This window comes from Gobio gobio (assembly GCF_949357685.1).
Source record: "Gobio gobio genome assembly, chromosome: 18".
Taxonomy (NCBI): Eukaryota; Metazoa; Chordata; class Actinopteri; order Cypriniformes; family Gobionidae; genus Gobio; species Gobio gobio.
In genome coordinates, this window is record NC_137111.1 from 49717780 (window position 1) to 49733467 (window position 15688).

The 15688-nt window shown below is 37.4% G+C and overlaps 1 protein-coding gene across 1 annotated transcript in view; it reads right to left on the reverse strand.

Moving 5' to 3' along the window:
- The window catches only part of valopa (vertebrate ancient long opsin a), a 41732-nt gene extending 29983 nt beyond the window's left edge, over positions 1–11749 (reverse strand). Inside the window, exons 1-2 of the mRNA XM_079842448.1 lie at positions 10935–11749; positions 1835–2045 (exon numbers count right to left, since the gene is read on the reverse strand). Of these exons, the coding sequence (XP_079698574.1) occupies positions 1835–2045; positions 10935–11436 (713 nt within the window). The 5' untranslated portion in view covers positions 11437–11749. The remainder of the gene's footprint in view (positions 1–1834; positions 2046–10934) is intronic.
- Between the last annotated feature and the right edge of the window lie 3939 nt (positions 11750–15688).

Sequence of the window (15688 nt, forward strand, 5' to 3'; positions counted from 1 at the left end):
TCAGAATTATCCTTAATGAAATTCCTAGTTTGAGTTTCCTAGTCGGAAATTCCTAGTTGACGTTCCCTAGTCAGAAATTCCTAGTTGGAGTTCCCTAGTTGGAAATTCCTAGTTGGAGTTCCCTAGTTGGACATGAATGCCCTCTCAAGTCATTTTTACTACTGGGAAACTCAGAGATGATTTTGATACCCAGGTTTCCGAGTTGGGTATTCCTCAAACTTTAACTTTTTTTCCACAGCAGCTACATCGCCTTGTCTTGATGTAAAAATACAGCATATTTACATATATGAATAATCATTTGAAGCATATTGTATGTATTATACACAGTGAAAATAGCCAATATTATTAGCTATTAGCATTGGCTAAAAGTAAAATAGCCAATTCTGCCTTCACATGCCATAAGAATTATCGTAAATATGAGATTCTAATTGGAAATTCCTAGTTGGAGTTTTCTAGTCGTAAATTCCTAGTTGACGTTCCCAAGTCAGAAATTTCTAGTTGGAGTTCCCTAGTTGGAAATTCCTAGTTTGAGTTCCCTAGTTGGACATGAATGCCCTCTCAAGTCATTTTTACTAATGGGGAACTCAGAGATCATTTTGATACCCAAGTTTCCGAGTTGGGTATTGCATCAACTTTAAACATGGCGGAGGAGAGAATGATTACTGCTGTGAATGCTATGATTTATTAGTCTTGTAAATTTAGTATATTTATTTGTCTTGATGTTAAAATACTGAATATTTACATAAATGAATAATCATTTGAAGCGTATTGTATGTATTATACACAGTGAAAATGGCCAATATTATTAACTATTAGCATTGGAAAAAAATTAAATAGCCAATTCTGCCTTCACATGCCATCAGAATTATCGTAAATATGAGTTTCCTAGTTGGAAATTCCTAGTTGGGGTTTCCTAGTTGGATATTGGACATGAATGCCCTTTCAAGTCATTTTGACTACTGGGAAACTGGGAGATCATTTTGATACCCAAGTTTCCGAGTTGGGTATTCCATAAACTTTAAACATGGTGGAGGAGAGAATGATTGCTGCTGTGAATGCTATGATTTATTTGTTTTTCCACAGCTGCTACATCACCTTGATGTTAAAATAATGCATATTTACATATATGAATAATAATTTGAAGCATATTGTATGTATTACACACAGTGAAAAATAGCCAATGGTATAAGCTTGTAAAATAGCCAATGCTGCCTTCATATGCAATCAGAATTATAGTAAATATGAAATTTCTAGTTGGAGTTTCCTAGTTGGAAATTCCTAGTTGGGGTTTCCTAGTTGGATATTGGACATGAATGCCCTTTCAAGTAATTTCTACTACTGGGAAACTGGGAGATAATTTTGATACCCAAGTTTCCGAGTTGGGTATTCCATAAACTTTAAACATGGCGGAGGAGAGAACGATTGCTGCTGTGAATGCTATGATTTATTAGTTTTTCCACAGCTGCTACATCACCTTGATGTTAAAATAATGCATATTTACATATATGAATAATCATTTGAAGCATATTGTATGTATTACACACAGTGAAAAATAGCCAATGGTATAAGCTAGTAAAATAGCCAATTCTGCCTTCATATGCAATCAGAATTATAGTAAATATGAAATTTCTAGTTGGAGCTTCCTAGTTGGAAATTCCTAGTTGGAGTTCCCTAGTTGCACATGAATGCCCTCTCAAATTTAAAGAGTCCCGGGTTGTGATGAATGACTTTTGACTCCTGCCTTCACATGCTATCAGAATTATCGTATGAATATGAGATTCCTAATTGGAAAATCCTAGTTGGAAACACGGAAATTCCATGTTTGACTCCTCACCAGTTGGGTTCGCAGGTGGTGCCAATACTGCTGACGGTGTAGCTGCTCCAGCCCAGGACGGGCGGGATGGTCCAGATGAAGGAGAAGCTCCAAACAAACAGCAGACCAAGAGCCGCATGTTTGCCCCGCAGACGGATGTTCCCCAGGGGCCGACAGATGACGAAGAAGCGCTCGAACGCCAGCACAGCCAGAGACCACAGGGCCACGATTCCTGGAGATTGGGTCAGACGGATGAACACCAGAACACAGAACATCCCTCCGTATAACAGCAGAGGCTTCACTGAGATAACTAAACCCAATCAACATTGAACAGAATTGATCTGCATAATGGCACTATTGTCTTCCTTGGAGCTGCTTTAACCCTTTCATGCATGGTGTCCACATTTAAGGACAGTTAATTTAACTCCATTTAGGGTTCATTTATCTTGGTAATTCTCTCCAAACCACTTGAGGGCAGTGTCAGTAGATTGACAGCAATATTTTAACAATGGCTACTGTCTTGTATCCCAAATATTCATTGCTTGATGACATCATCAATCCAAGATGGCTGACAGCGATAGCCATGTGCCAAATGCCCCAGGCATATCTGTGAAAAACTTTTACATAAGGAGGTCAATTGAGCCAAAAAAAATATTAGCATGTACAGTAAAGTATGATGAATATGTTAGTATTTTAAAAACTAAAATTTAGAGTAAAATGTCATTTTTATACACCAAAAACTAACTGTCCACGTATGTGGACGTCATGCAACAGTGGAGTCAGATTGCATAAAGTCTGATTTCTGTAACCTGCTAGAATAATAATAATTTGTTACATTTATATAGCGCTTTTCTAGGCACTCAAAGCGCTTTACATATAGAAGGGGGAATCTCCCCAACCACCACCAATGGTATCTGTTCTGTGTTTGCAAATATGTTTTGAATTTTCTTATATTGTAATAAAATAGACATTTAACAAAAATATCAACATAAATAACCATTAAAAATGACATTTTATGGCATTAAATGGCAACTTTACACATACATACCGAGACAAATTTGCATTTTGCCTACCAAACAAGCACTCAGTTCAGAATAACAGAGAGTGTGTGTGTGTGTGTGTGTGTGTGTGTGTGTGTGTGTGTGTGTGTGTGTGTGTGTGTGTGTGTGTGTGTGTGTGTGTGTGTGTGTGTGTGTGTGTGTGTGTGTGTGTGTGTGTGTGTGTGTGTGTGTGTGTGTGTGTGTGTGTGTGTGTGTGTGTGTGTGTGTGATGAGGAGTGTGTGCCAGCAAAGCCTATATTGCTATTAGGTTTCCACATATATGTAACTAGCATTATAGTTTCTACACTGTGTTTTATAGTTGTTATATTGTAATATTAATGTTAAATATCTGAGCTGTTATGTATAGCATAAAATGATATAATAAAAGCACAATATTCCATATTGTCATCTGTGGCTTTTTGTCCCATTTTACGCCTTTGTTGCATGGTGTCCACATACGTGGACAGTTAAATAATTTTTAAATAAAACTGAATTATGTAAAAATTAAAATGGATTTCAATTTTACCATCATATTAAAGTAATAAAAAGAATCTTAGAAAAAAAAAACTAGAAAATGTTTTCCATAATTCATGCATGAAAGGGTTAAAAGCTGAAATTAAAGTAGTTTATAATGAATGAACTTTAGACAGATATTGAACCGAATTAACATTGAGCAGAATTGATCTGAATAATGGCACTATTGTCTTTCTTGGAGCTGCTTAATTAGCTGAAATTAAAGTCGTTTTATAATTTATGCACCAGTTATTTCCCTGTATTGTATAGAGCGCTGTAGAAATAAAGCTTGCTTAGAGTTCAACACATTTCTGATGAAGACATGAAACTCTTACAGCTCTTACAACACTTACTTGCATTAACATTTCAACAGGTACATTCTCATTCACTGAGTTGATCATCTTGTAATAATAATCTGTGAAATCCCACTTCTCACTGCTTTACTGTACATCTGCATTACACACAAGCTCACTTTAATATCACAGTGACAAGTTTTTACCCTGGCAATGATGTTCTTAAACTGTTTAGCGTTTCTTAAACACGAGACTCTTTAGCTTAATCAACTGATCTTCATGTGCTATTGGAATTATCGTAAATCAGAAGATCCCTAGTCTGAGTTTCCTAGTAGTCGGAAATGCCTAGTCGGTGTTTCTTAGTCAGAAATTTCTAGTTGGGGTTTCCTAGTCGGAAATGCCTAGTCAGAGTTTCCTAGTCGGAGTTTCTTAGTCAGAAATTTCTAGTTGGGGTTTCCTAGTCGGAAATACCTAGTCAGAGTTTCCTAGTCGGAGTTTCTTAGTCAGAAATTTCTAGTTGGGATTTCCTAGTCGGAAATGCCTAGTCAGAGTTTCCTAGTCTGAGTTTCTTAGTCAGAAATTTCTAGCTGGGGTTTCCTAGTCGGAAATGACTAGTCAGAGTTTCCTAGTCGGAGTTTCTTAGTCAGATATTTCTAGTTGGGGTTTCCTAGTCGGAAATGCCTAGTCAGAAATTCCTAGTTGGAAATTGGACATGAATGCCCTCTCAAGAAAAATGTACTGTAGAAAAATAGACAATAGCATTAGCTAGTAGCATAGGCTAATAGTAAATAGCCAATTCTGCCTTCAGAATTATTGTAAATATGAGATTCCTAGTCGGAAATGCCTAGTCAGACTTTCCTAGTTGGAAATGCCTAGTCAGAGTTTATTAGTCAGAAATTCCTAGTTGGAGTTTACTAGTCAGAAATGCCTAGTTGGAGTTTCCTAGTTGGAGTTTTCTAGTCAGAAACTAGGATCAAGTTTGTAATTTATTTTCTTCAACTTGGGATGATGTTTGAACTCTTATGAACTGGACACTTTACACTTTTTCTCTGGATCAACCTTTATTGGATAAACTCGGACTACATGCTTCCAACATCAACAATGGTGTGATGAACCAGAGACCTTGGGGGGAATTTTTGGGTGGACATTTATAAGATCTTGTTTCAGATGGTGAAAGATTGATTCTGCTTCAAGGAATGTTATCACAACACTTGTACTATACTCAAATGGTGTATTCTTCTGATAAAGGAAATATATTATGGTATTAAGTGGTGATTGATCCCTCCTCGTTTATTTATTTGACTTGACGTAAGTGTTACGTAATTTGGTGTTTCCTAGTTGGAGTTTCCTAGTTGGAGTTTCATAGTCAGAAATTCCTAGTTGGAGTTTCCAAGTCAGAAATGCTTAGTTAGAGTTTCCTAGTTGGAGTTTCCTAGTCAGAGTTTCCTAATCAGAGTTTCCTAGTCAGAAATTCCAAGTTAGAGTATCCTAGTCAGAAATTCCCAGTTCAAGTATCCTAGTCAGAAATGCATAGTTGGAGTTTCCTAGTCAGAAATGCCTAGTTGGAGTTTCCTAGTTGGAGTTTCCTAGTCAGAAATGCCTAGTTTGAGTTTCCTATTTGGAGTTTCCTAATCAGAAATTCCTAGTTGGAGTTTCCTAGTCAGAAATGCCTAGTTGGAGTTACCAAGTCAGAAATACTTAGTTGGATTTTTCCTTGTTGGAGTTTCCTAGTCAGAGTTTCCTAGTCAGAAATGCCTAGTTTGAGTTTCCTAGTCAGAAATTCCCAGTTGAAGTTTCCTAGTCAGAAATGCATAGTTGGAGTTTCCTAGTCAGAAATGCCTAGTTGGAGTTTCCTAGCTGGAGTTTTCTAGTCAGAAATGCCTAGTTGGAGTTTCCTAGTTGGAGTTTACTAGTCAGAAATGCCTAGTTGGAGATTCCTAGTTGGAGTTTCATAGTCAGAAATGCCAAGTTAGAGTTTCCGAGTCAAAAATTCCTAGTTGGAGTTTCCTAGTCAGAAATGCCTAGTTTGAGTTTCCTAGTAGGTGTTTCCTAGTCAGAAATGCCTAGTTGGAGTTTCCTAGTCAGAAATGCCTAGTTGGAGTTTCCAAGTCAGAAATGCTTAGTTTGAGTTTCCTAGTCAGAAATGCCTAGTTGGAGTTTCCTAGCTGGAGTTTTCTAGTCAGAAATGCCTAGGTTGGAGTTTCCTAGTTGGAGTTTCCTAGTCAGAAATGCCTAGTTGGAGTTTCCTAGTTGGAGTTTCCTAGTCAGAAATGCCTAGTTGGAGTTTCCTAGTCAGAAATTCCTTGTTGGAGTTTCCAAGTCAGAAATGCTTAGTTTGAGTTTCCTAGTCAGAAATGCCTAGTTGGAGTTTCCTAGCTGGAGTTTTCTAGTCAGAAATGCCTAGGTTGGAGTTTCCTAGTTGGAGTTTCCTAGTCAGAAATGCCTAGTTGGAGTTTCCTAGTTGGAGTTTCCTAGTCAGAAATGCCTAGTTTGAGTTTCCTAGTCAGAAATGCCTAGTTGGAGATTCCTAGTTGGAGTTTCCTAGTCAGAGTTTCCTAGTCAGAAATGCCAAGTTAGAGTTTCCGAGTCAGAAATTCCTAGTTGGAGTTTTCTAGTCATAAATGCCTAGTTGGAGTTTCCTAGTTGGAGTTTCCTAGTTGGAGTTTTCTAGTCAGAAACTAGGATCAAGTTTGTAATTTATTTTCTTCAACTTGGGATGATGTTTGAAATCTTATGAACTGGACACTTTACACTTTTTCTCTGGATCAACCTTTATTGGATAAACTCGGACTACATGCTTCCAACATCAACAATGGTGTGATGAACCAGAGACCTTAGGGGGAATTTTTGGGTGGACATTTATAAGATCTTGTTTCAGATGGTGAAAGATTGATTCTGCTTCAAGGAATGTTATCACAACACTTGTACTATACTCAAATGGTGTATTCTTCTGATAAAGGAAATATATTATGGTATTAAGTGGTGATTGATCCCTCCTCGTTTATTTATTTGACTTGACGTAAGTGTTACGTAATTTGGTGTTTCCTAGTTGGAGTTTCCTAGTTGGAGTTTCATAGTCAGAAATTCCTAGTTGGAGTTTCCAAGTCAGAAATGCTTAGTTAGAGTTTCCTAGTTGGAGTTTCCTAGTCAGAGTTTCCTAATCAGAGTTTCCTAGTCAGAAATTCCAAGTTAGAGTTTCCTTGTCAGAAATTCCCAGTTCAAGTATCCTAGTCAGAAATGCATAGTTGGAGTTTCCTAGTCAGAAATGCCTAGTTGGAGTTTCCTAGTTGGAGTTTCCTAGTCAGAAATGCCTAGTTTGAGTTTCCTATTTGGAGTTTCCTAATCAGAAATTCCTAGTTGGAGTTTCCTAGTCAGAAATGCCTAGTTGGAGTTACCAAGTCAGAAATACTTAGTTGGATTTTTCCTAGTTGGAGTTTCCTAGTCAGAGTTTCCTAGTCAGAAATGCCTAGTTTGAGTTTCCTAGTCAGAAATTCCCAGTTGAAGTTTCCTAGTCAGAAATGCATAGTTGGAGTTTCCAAGTCAGAAATGCTTAGTTGGATTTTCCTAGTTGGAGTTTCCTAGTCAGAGTTTCCTATTCAGAAATGCCAAGTTAGAGTTTCCTAGTCAGAAATTCCCAGTTGAAGTTTCCTAGTCAGAAATGCATAGTTGGAGTTTCCTAGTCAGAAATGCCTAGTTGGAGTTTCCTAGCTGGAGTTTCCTAGTCAGAAATGCCTAGTTGGAGATTCCTAGTTGGAGTTTCATAGTCAGAAATGCCAAGTTAGAGTTTCCGAGTCAGAAATTCCTAGTTGGAGTTTCCTAGTCAGAAATGCCTAGTTTGAGTTTCCTAGTAGGTGTTTCCTAGTCAGAAATGCCTAGTTGGAGTTTCCTAGTCAGAAATTCCTTGTTGGAGTTTCCAAGTCAGAAATGCTTAGTTTGAGTTTCCTAGTCAGAAATGCCTAGTTGGAGTTTCCTAGCTGGAGTTTTCTAGTCAGAAATGCCTAGGTTGGAGTTTCCTAGTTGGAGTTTCCTAGTCAGAAATGCCTAGTTGGAGTTTCCTAGTTGGAGTTTCCTAGTCAGAAATGCCTAGTTGGAGTTTCCTAGTTGGAGTTTCCTAGTCAGAAATGCCAAGTTAGAGTTTCCGAGTCAGAAATTCCTAGTTGGAGTTTCCTAGTCATAAATGCCTAGTTGGAGTTTCCTAGTTGGAGTTTCCTAGTTGGAAATTGGACATGAACGCCTTCTCACGTCGTATTTACCACTGGAAAGCTCTGGGATGGGCATTCCAAGAAGTGTAAATATGGCGGAGGGGAGAACGATTGCCGCTGCGACTGCTCTCCTTTACTGGTTTTTCCACGACAGCTACATCACATTGTCTTGATGTTAAAGTAGCGCATATTTACATATATGAATAAACATTTGAAGCATATTGCATGTTTTATGCACAGCGAAAATAGCCTGTTTTACAGAGAAATTAAGCTGACTATCTAGATAGTGTGGTGAATGTTTGTCAGTGAATAGGACGCTAAAAATAATTTTGGCTTTAATACGATTTTCCCAATAAATATGCAAAAATAAACATGATTCATGTTCTTTCCGACAACAAAGCCCTTGAGGTCAGCGTGATTTTGCCAAGACATGTCCCTGGATCAACATATTTTGTTTGTTTCCTGTCTGAAAATGTAATCCTAACCTTATCCCTACCCCTAAACCTAACCCTACTCATAACTTATCCCTAAAATGATGGTGAATAACACTGATGTAGAAGCACCTAACTCTGGTTTTCAGCCTAAGCTTGACCTCGACCCTGGTTGCTTGGAAAGTTGATCCAGGAACATGTTGAACATGTTGTATAAGTGCCATTGCACTGGAGATACAGCCGAACATCTGCAGATGGACATGATCAAATCAGGACATTTATGAAACGTCACAATATTAATATCCAGCAGGATGTACAAACAGCAGTTGCAAACAGATGGGACCTTTGAGTATTAAAACAGATCACGTAGACGTATTGATTAATAAAGAGCAATTACCTTGAAGAGAATATGTTAAATGAATGATAATGGATTGTGGGTCTAAGAAGACATGAATGGTAAATACTGACACCTGCAGTTCTGTTCATATGGATTATTCTTAACATGCAGCTGATATACACGGTTAGTTTTACTATTATATTTCATCATCCCTCAGGTGCTGAGATTGACTATGTTTGAGGTCAATGATTGTGCAAAACACTTCACACTAATTTTAAAAGCAATTTTTTCCCGATCAGCGACTATTAATAATGTCCCCCTGATCTAACCCTGATCTAATTTTGCATCATTGATCATTATTTTCCTGTTTATTACTGTCACGCTGCTTTGAAACAATACCGTATAAAGAGATAAAGCTGAGTTAATTAGTTTTAGCTCTGTGTGTGATCATAAACACGCACTATGGCAAGCCAATTTGACGTGTATTCATTCACAGTATATGAATTCTTCATATCAATTCAGTTTTCACTATTTAAAATGCTAATTCTGTAAATGTATTTTCACTAGTTAAACGTCACCATGGGATCCCATTCAAATTTAATTATTGATATCAAGAATTCATTTCTTACAAATTTCACATATCAGAAATACAATTCTGACTAGTAAAAATCATAATTTTTTATATTAATAATTACCCGGGTACAAGTAAAAATATAAATTCCATATATCAACAACTCATTTTTCACTAGTTAAAATGTTAATTCTGTATAGAAACATGTTACATTTGTTATTCTTATAATTTCAATTCAATAATTCAATAATTTCAGATATCTAAAATGGCTTTCTTACTAGTAAAAATTACATTCATTCTATCAAAAATTAACATTATAACTAGTGGCAATCAAATTATTGATATAAAAAATTACGATTTTTACTTGTAGCAATTTAATTGTTGATATCAATGGACATTGGCACTGGTAACCACGTAATTATTGATGTATAAAATTATGATTTTTACTAAGAATTGTATTCATTGTATTTGAAATTGGAATTTCAACTAGTAAGAAATCGTAATTCTTGCAACAACTGAATTTGAATGGCAGGCTATGGTGGCATAACTACTGAAAAATACAATGGTTGACAAGAATTGATTTCTTATCAATTTCACATATCAGAAATACAATTCTTAGTAAAAAATCATAATTTTTTATAACAATAATTACTTGGTAAAAAATATGAATTCCTGATATCAACAACTCACTTTTCATATATATATATATATTAGGGCTGTCAAAAGATTAATCGCGATTAATTGCATCCAAAATAAAAGTTTGTGTTTACATAATATATGTTTGTGTACTCTGTTAATTATTATTTATATATAAATACACACACAAGCATGTATATATTTAAGAAAAAAATATTCTTTTTATATATAAAACATTTATATTTATATATTATAGATTATATAAATGTATATACAGTATATACATGCAAATATAATATAAATATATATATATATTTCTAGTAAAAATCACATTCATGATATCAGAAATTAACATTATACTGACAATTATGGCTAGCCGTTTTGACTTTTATTCATTGATAGGATATAAATTCTTGAGATCAACAATTCAATTTTCATGTTAAAATGATAATTCTTGATATCAGAAATACAATTTCAAATAGTGAAAAACTATACTACTTCTTGATATCTGTAATTGTATTTTTATTTACAATTTACATTTTCTAATGACATGTCACCCATAGGCTGCCATTCAAATTCAATTGTTAATATCAAGAATTATGATTTCTTACTAGTAGAAATTCCAATTTCACATATCAGAATTCTTACTAGTAAAAATCATAATTTCTTATATCAATTCAGTTGTCTATTGACTTTTATTCATTCCCAGCATATAAATTCTTGATAACAACAATTCAATTTTCACATAAAAATGATCAGTCTTGATATCAGTTATTGTATTTCCAGTAGTTAAATGTCACCATAGCCTCAAGAAATGTAAATACGGCTTGCCATACATGCACTTTTCATTGATGTAACTTGTACTAAATACAGCAATGCAGCCATTTGAAACCTGCCAAACAAGAATCAAAACAGTCAACTTTTATGTATTTTTTTACTTTATCTATATACATGGGATTTCTGAAACCCAGACAAAAGTAATGGCATTCGTGCAGGATGTTTAAAGCATGCAATCAATGCAAAGCTGAAAGTGTCGGGTCGAGAGGTTTTGACATGTTAAAGTGAATCGAACAAACTAGAACAGAACTTTTCTCTTACCAAAGAAAGTGACTGCAAAGCCCTCCAAAACACAAGCCCATTTCCCCAAGAAGAAGTACCCGTGGAAGTTAGTTAAAAAACTTATGGTCCCGCCGATCAGCGACATGAGGAAGTCCGCGAGAGACAGGTTGACGATGATGTAGTTGAGCGGCTGTCTGAGCTGAGTGAAGCGGAAAGTGACCAGCATGACCGTGAAGTTCTCGGACAGGGACGCCGCGGTCACGATGAACATCAGCGCCGCCAGGACTTTATAGTTCCAGGGCGCGATGAACGTCAGGGGTCCGGAGAACGGGTCTTCGGTGTGGGACACACCGTTCACCGCGAGGGCGAACGACTCCATCTCGCCAAAAGAGCGCGACGCACCTACATCTGGAGAAAGTCGCCGTGCATGGCGAATCCAGAGCGTGCACAACGCGTACAGACGCGTAATCCGGGGCCGAATCACGTCTGGAGAGGTTTGGGTGCCGTTCTCTTGCTGGATGGCGTTTATATAGGCGTGCATCACAGGTCAGGTCATCGCCATCATCATCATCAGCTTCAAGGAATCACTCCCCCTCCTAAAGATTGGCATGCACAAGCACATAACTTCATCCATTCTGCTTGTGAAACGCGCGGACGCGTAAAGCAGAGTCGACGCGCGCTCCAGTCATTGAACGGGATTTCGTCGATACCACTCCGATAGTCTTTTCACCGAGATATACGGGATAACTGGAGTGTGTGGAGAGAGAATCGCTGCGGGAGACTCTGGAGAGCGCGCAACATCAGCGCTGGAACAAGCGCGCGCGGCACGAGTGCGGCTCCACACAGCGCGACCTACCGCGGATCATCCGAAAACACGAGATGACCGTGTGTCGTTAAAATAATGCACGTTTGGGAGATCGTCGGTCTTTTTATTTAACCATAGCAAAAGTACATTTCGTACTACACTCTAAAAAATAACCCAAGTTGGGTTGAAAATGGACTAACTCAGCAATTGGGTTGTTTTAACCCAAATGTTTGCTTAAAACAACCCAATCGCTGGGTTAGTCCATTTTCATCCCAACTTGGGTTATTTTTAACCCAGCATTCTTTAGAGTGTAAAGTTAAAAAGACGTGTGAAATTAATGTGGGGGGAAAAATACTCACAAATTAAGAAAGTCAAAAATTGTTTTTTACACTTTTACTACGTTGAATACTTCTTAGATTGAGTTTATAGACACTTTCTGTATTGATGCAAATATTAAAGTCACACTCAACAGTTCATGCAACACCGAACCCTCCAGCGGGGTAAGTTGTCACAATAGCCGGTTATTATACGCTATATTATATTGATATGCTTTAACCCTCTGCTGCTCTTCGGTCATTTCTGACCGGAAAATTTTCTGTTTTGAAATGTTTTAAATCACAGCTTCATCAGAATGATATGAAACTTGGTGACTTTTCTAGCATTAGGGATGTAAACACACAAAAAAATTGGGGTCATGATTCGAGCATGCTAATTGGTCGTTAAAAAAAAAAGAAGTAGCGTTCATTGTCTTCGGTCATAAATGAGTGACCATAGGAAATGAATGGGAAATCGGCAAAAACACAAATTCTCTGAATATTTGTGTGTATTAGGGATGCAACAATACAGTTAGTCCACGGTTCAATACATACCTCGGTTTTTAACCACGGTTTTCGGTTCGGTTCTGAAGGCTCGTCACATCAGTTTTTTGTTATTCTATTCTTAGGCGAAAGAAACAGCAAGAGGTTAAAGAGAAAAAAGACTATTTTTTATTGCAATACTCTTTCTTTATTTTACTTAAAAGAATTGAAAAACCTTACTTAAACTTAAAACTTTACTTTTAAAAACCCTTGTACACATTCCTATTGGATAATATATAATAAATATATATAAAGATTTACAGTGGCAGCTCAGAGCAGTACAGCAGCATTTAAGCATTAAATTGAATGAATAAATGTAAAAATAAAACACTACATAGACTTCACTATAAAATACACACTGATTCTTATTAAAGCTACTGTATTAGTTCTTCAGTCAAGAGCAGTGAGTGATTTTCTCTTTGTCTTTTGTTGTTGTATTAACATTAAAGGGATAGTTCACTCAAAAATGAAAATTCTGTCATCGAGAAATGAATACAGGTTTGGAACAATATTAGAGTGAGTAAATAATGGCATAATTTTAGAGGTGAACTGTCCCTTTAAGGATCGCGTGTTCACTGCCCTGTTGTCAATTTAAGACCTGCGTCCATCTAAAACAGACACGATTGCCCTAGTGTGTCTACAAATCGGCCATGATGCTGAAGAAAAGTACACAGCAGTGAAGAGGTGACACTCTAAAACATCAGGAGTGTGATATTGACACATCCACTCACACACACACACACACTTATACACACACACACCTATGAAAAACTGAACCTAGGAACTATATTTGGAATTTTTAAAAATCACAGCTTCATCAGAATGATATTAAACTTGGTGACTTTTTAAGCATTAAGGCCTGTACACACCAGGATGAATATCGTGCGTGCTTATCGCCAGCATTTTTCGTGACGTTTTTCGGCGTTCACACCCAATCGATTTTCACTGGCGATGTGCCGAGTGTGTGCTCGGCAAGAGTGTTTTGTGCTTGAGCGCCACCAAGTGGTGTTTTACTGTAACTTCAGCTGCTCCAGACACGTCAACTAAAGCGCAGATCTCATTGGTCAGACAGTTTTTAACGTGCCGCGTCAAAATAAAAAAACGAACCCAAAGCATTTTTTAAAAAAATGAGGCTTTTATGTCTGGCGTTTTGCGCGTCGGTGTGCACACTCACATTGCCGCCCTTTGTTTAGTCACGAGGCGTTAAACGTCGGCGATAAACGCGCGAGAAAATCGTCCCGATGTGAACACACAAATAAATTGAGGGCATGATTCGAGCATGCTAATTGGTCGAAAAAAAACACTCCCACAAAAATGACACCATAGGAAATGAATGGGAAATCTGCAAAAACACAAATTCACAGAAAAAATCTATATTTCTAAGAATACAAAAAAAATCTAAAACTTTATAATAAATAGTATTTGTGATTTTTTAAATATATATTCAAATCTACCAACAAAAAAAAATCATTAAATGTGTTCAAAACAGAACTAGGGAATTCTCAAGCGTCTCCTCTAGTGGTTACACACATGGTTGCAGGATTTCTTAAATAATTCCAAAAGAGGCGTTAAACATTTTTTTTGAAGGCCTAGTCTCTATTTTAACCTGAAATACTGCAATAATAAAAAAAAGGGCAAAAATAGACCATAATTATTGCATAAATATAAAAAAATACAATCAAATCATCTCAAAATACAAAATTAAAAAGAAAAAATATTATTGACCAATGCAAGCCCTAAAGGAAGAGCACCAGAGGGTTAAAAACTGTTATTATAGACAGGACATTATGCACATAACACAAATATTGGCCAAAAGATATTGTATTTAATACAAAATGTGTTGGTCAATGCAAATATTAGAATGCAAAAGCATAAAAAATGGGGAATCAAGTCTAAAGCAATGCAACAAACCCTCACTGTTTTACTCCTCAAAGCGTCTGAGGAAATGAATTGAGAAGTTAAATAAATCAGCATTTTGAACAAAGATGGATTTGTGGATCTGATCTCATTTGATTTGTAGTCACAGTGTCTTTTTATTCCGCTTGAATGTGATTAACTGTAAGAATCTGTTATTGCAGGTTCTGATGTTGTTTTCTCGACTGAGAGCACATCCTGTACTTTTATTGTATTATAATGTGGATTTAATATCACCTCTAAACTTTGGCTCGGCATGTTGTGTATGAATTGTTAGGAGCTGTGTTTAGTGCTGCTCATGTACAGTGAAGTCTTCATATCTCCGGTCATTTCTCCAGTAAATGTGTCTTGATTTAGGGACATTGGCACTGAGTTTTCAGTGTTGGCTGACTAAAGTTGAAGGAGTGTGTAAGATAAAGTTGAGCACCGTCCTCCTCGTCCTCTGTAGGTTGAGCGGCAGTAAAGCTGGTAAAGGTTACACACACACACACACACACACACACACACACACACTGAACACCTGCATAAGAGCCGCAGGTCCGTCACAGGTAATAAATCTTGATCTGTGTGTGGCGCTGACGGCTGCTCCAGCAGAACCAGGGCCGAGTCCTTCACGCGTCCGCTTCAGCTGATGAGGCCTGTCAGCGCTTCAGGCTGATCTCAGAACAGGTTTTGGGCGATTTTGTGTGTTTTTCTTTGGGTGGGAGATGATCCTCAATAAGTGTGTAAATAGTGTAAGTGTGTGTGAGAGAGAGTGTGTGTGAGAGTGTGTGTGTGTGTGTGTGTGTGTGTGTGATGGGTAGGTTTAGGGGCAGGGGAAGTGTGTGTGTGTGTGTGTGTGTGTGTGTGTGATGGGTAGGTTTAGGGGCAGTGTGTGTGTGTGTGTGTGTGTGTGTGTGTGTGTGTGTGTGTGTGTGTGTGTGTGTGTGTGTGTGTGTGTGTGTGTGTGTGTGTGTGTGTGTGTGTGTGTGTGTGTGTGTGTGTGTGTGTGTGTGTGTGTGTGTGTGTGTGTGTGTGTGTGTGTGTGTGTTCACTTCTACACACATCAGTGAGAGAATGGCCCGCTCTCAGGAGCTCAGAGAACTCGTGATCGGTGGACACCTGTGCAATAAGTCCAAATATTATACTAAATATTCCACACTCAACTGTTAGTGGGATTATAACAAAGTGGAAGCGATTGGGAACAACAGCAACTCAATCACAGAGCGGGGTCAGCG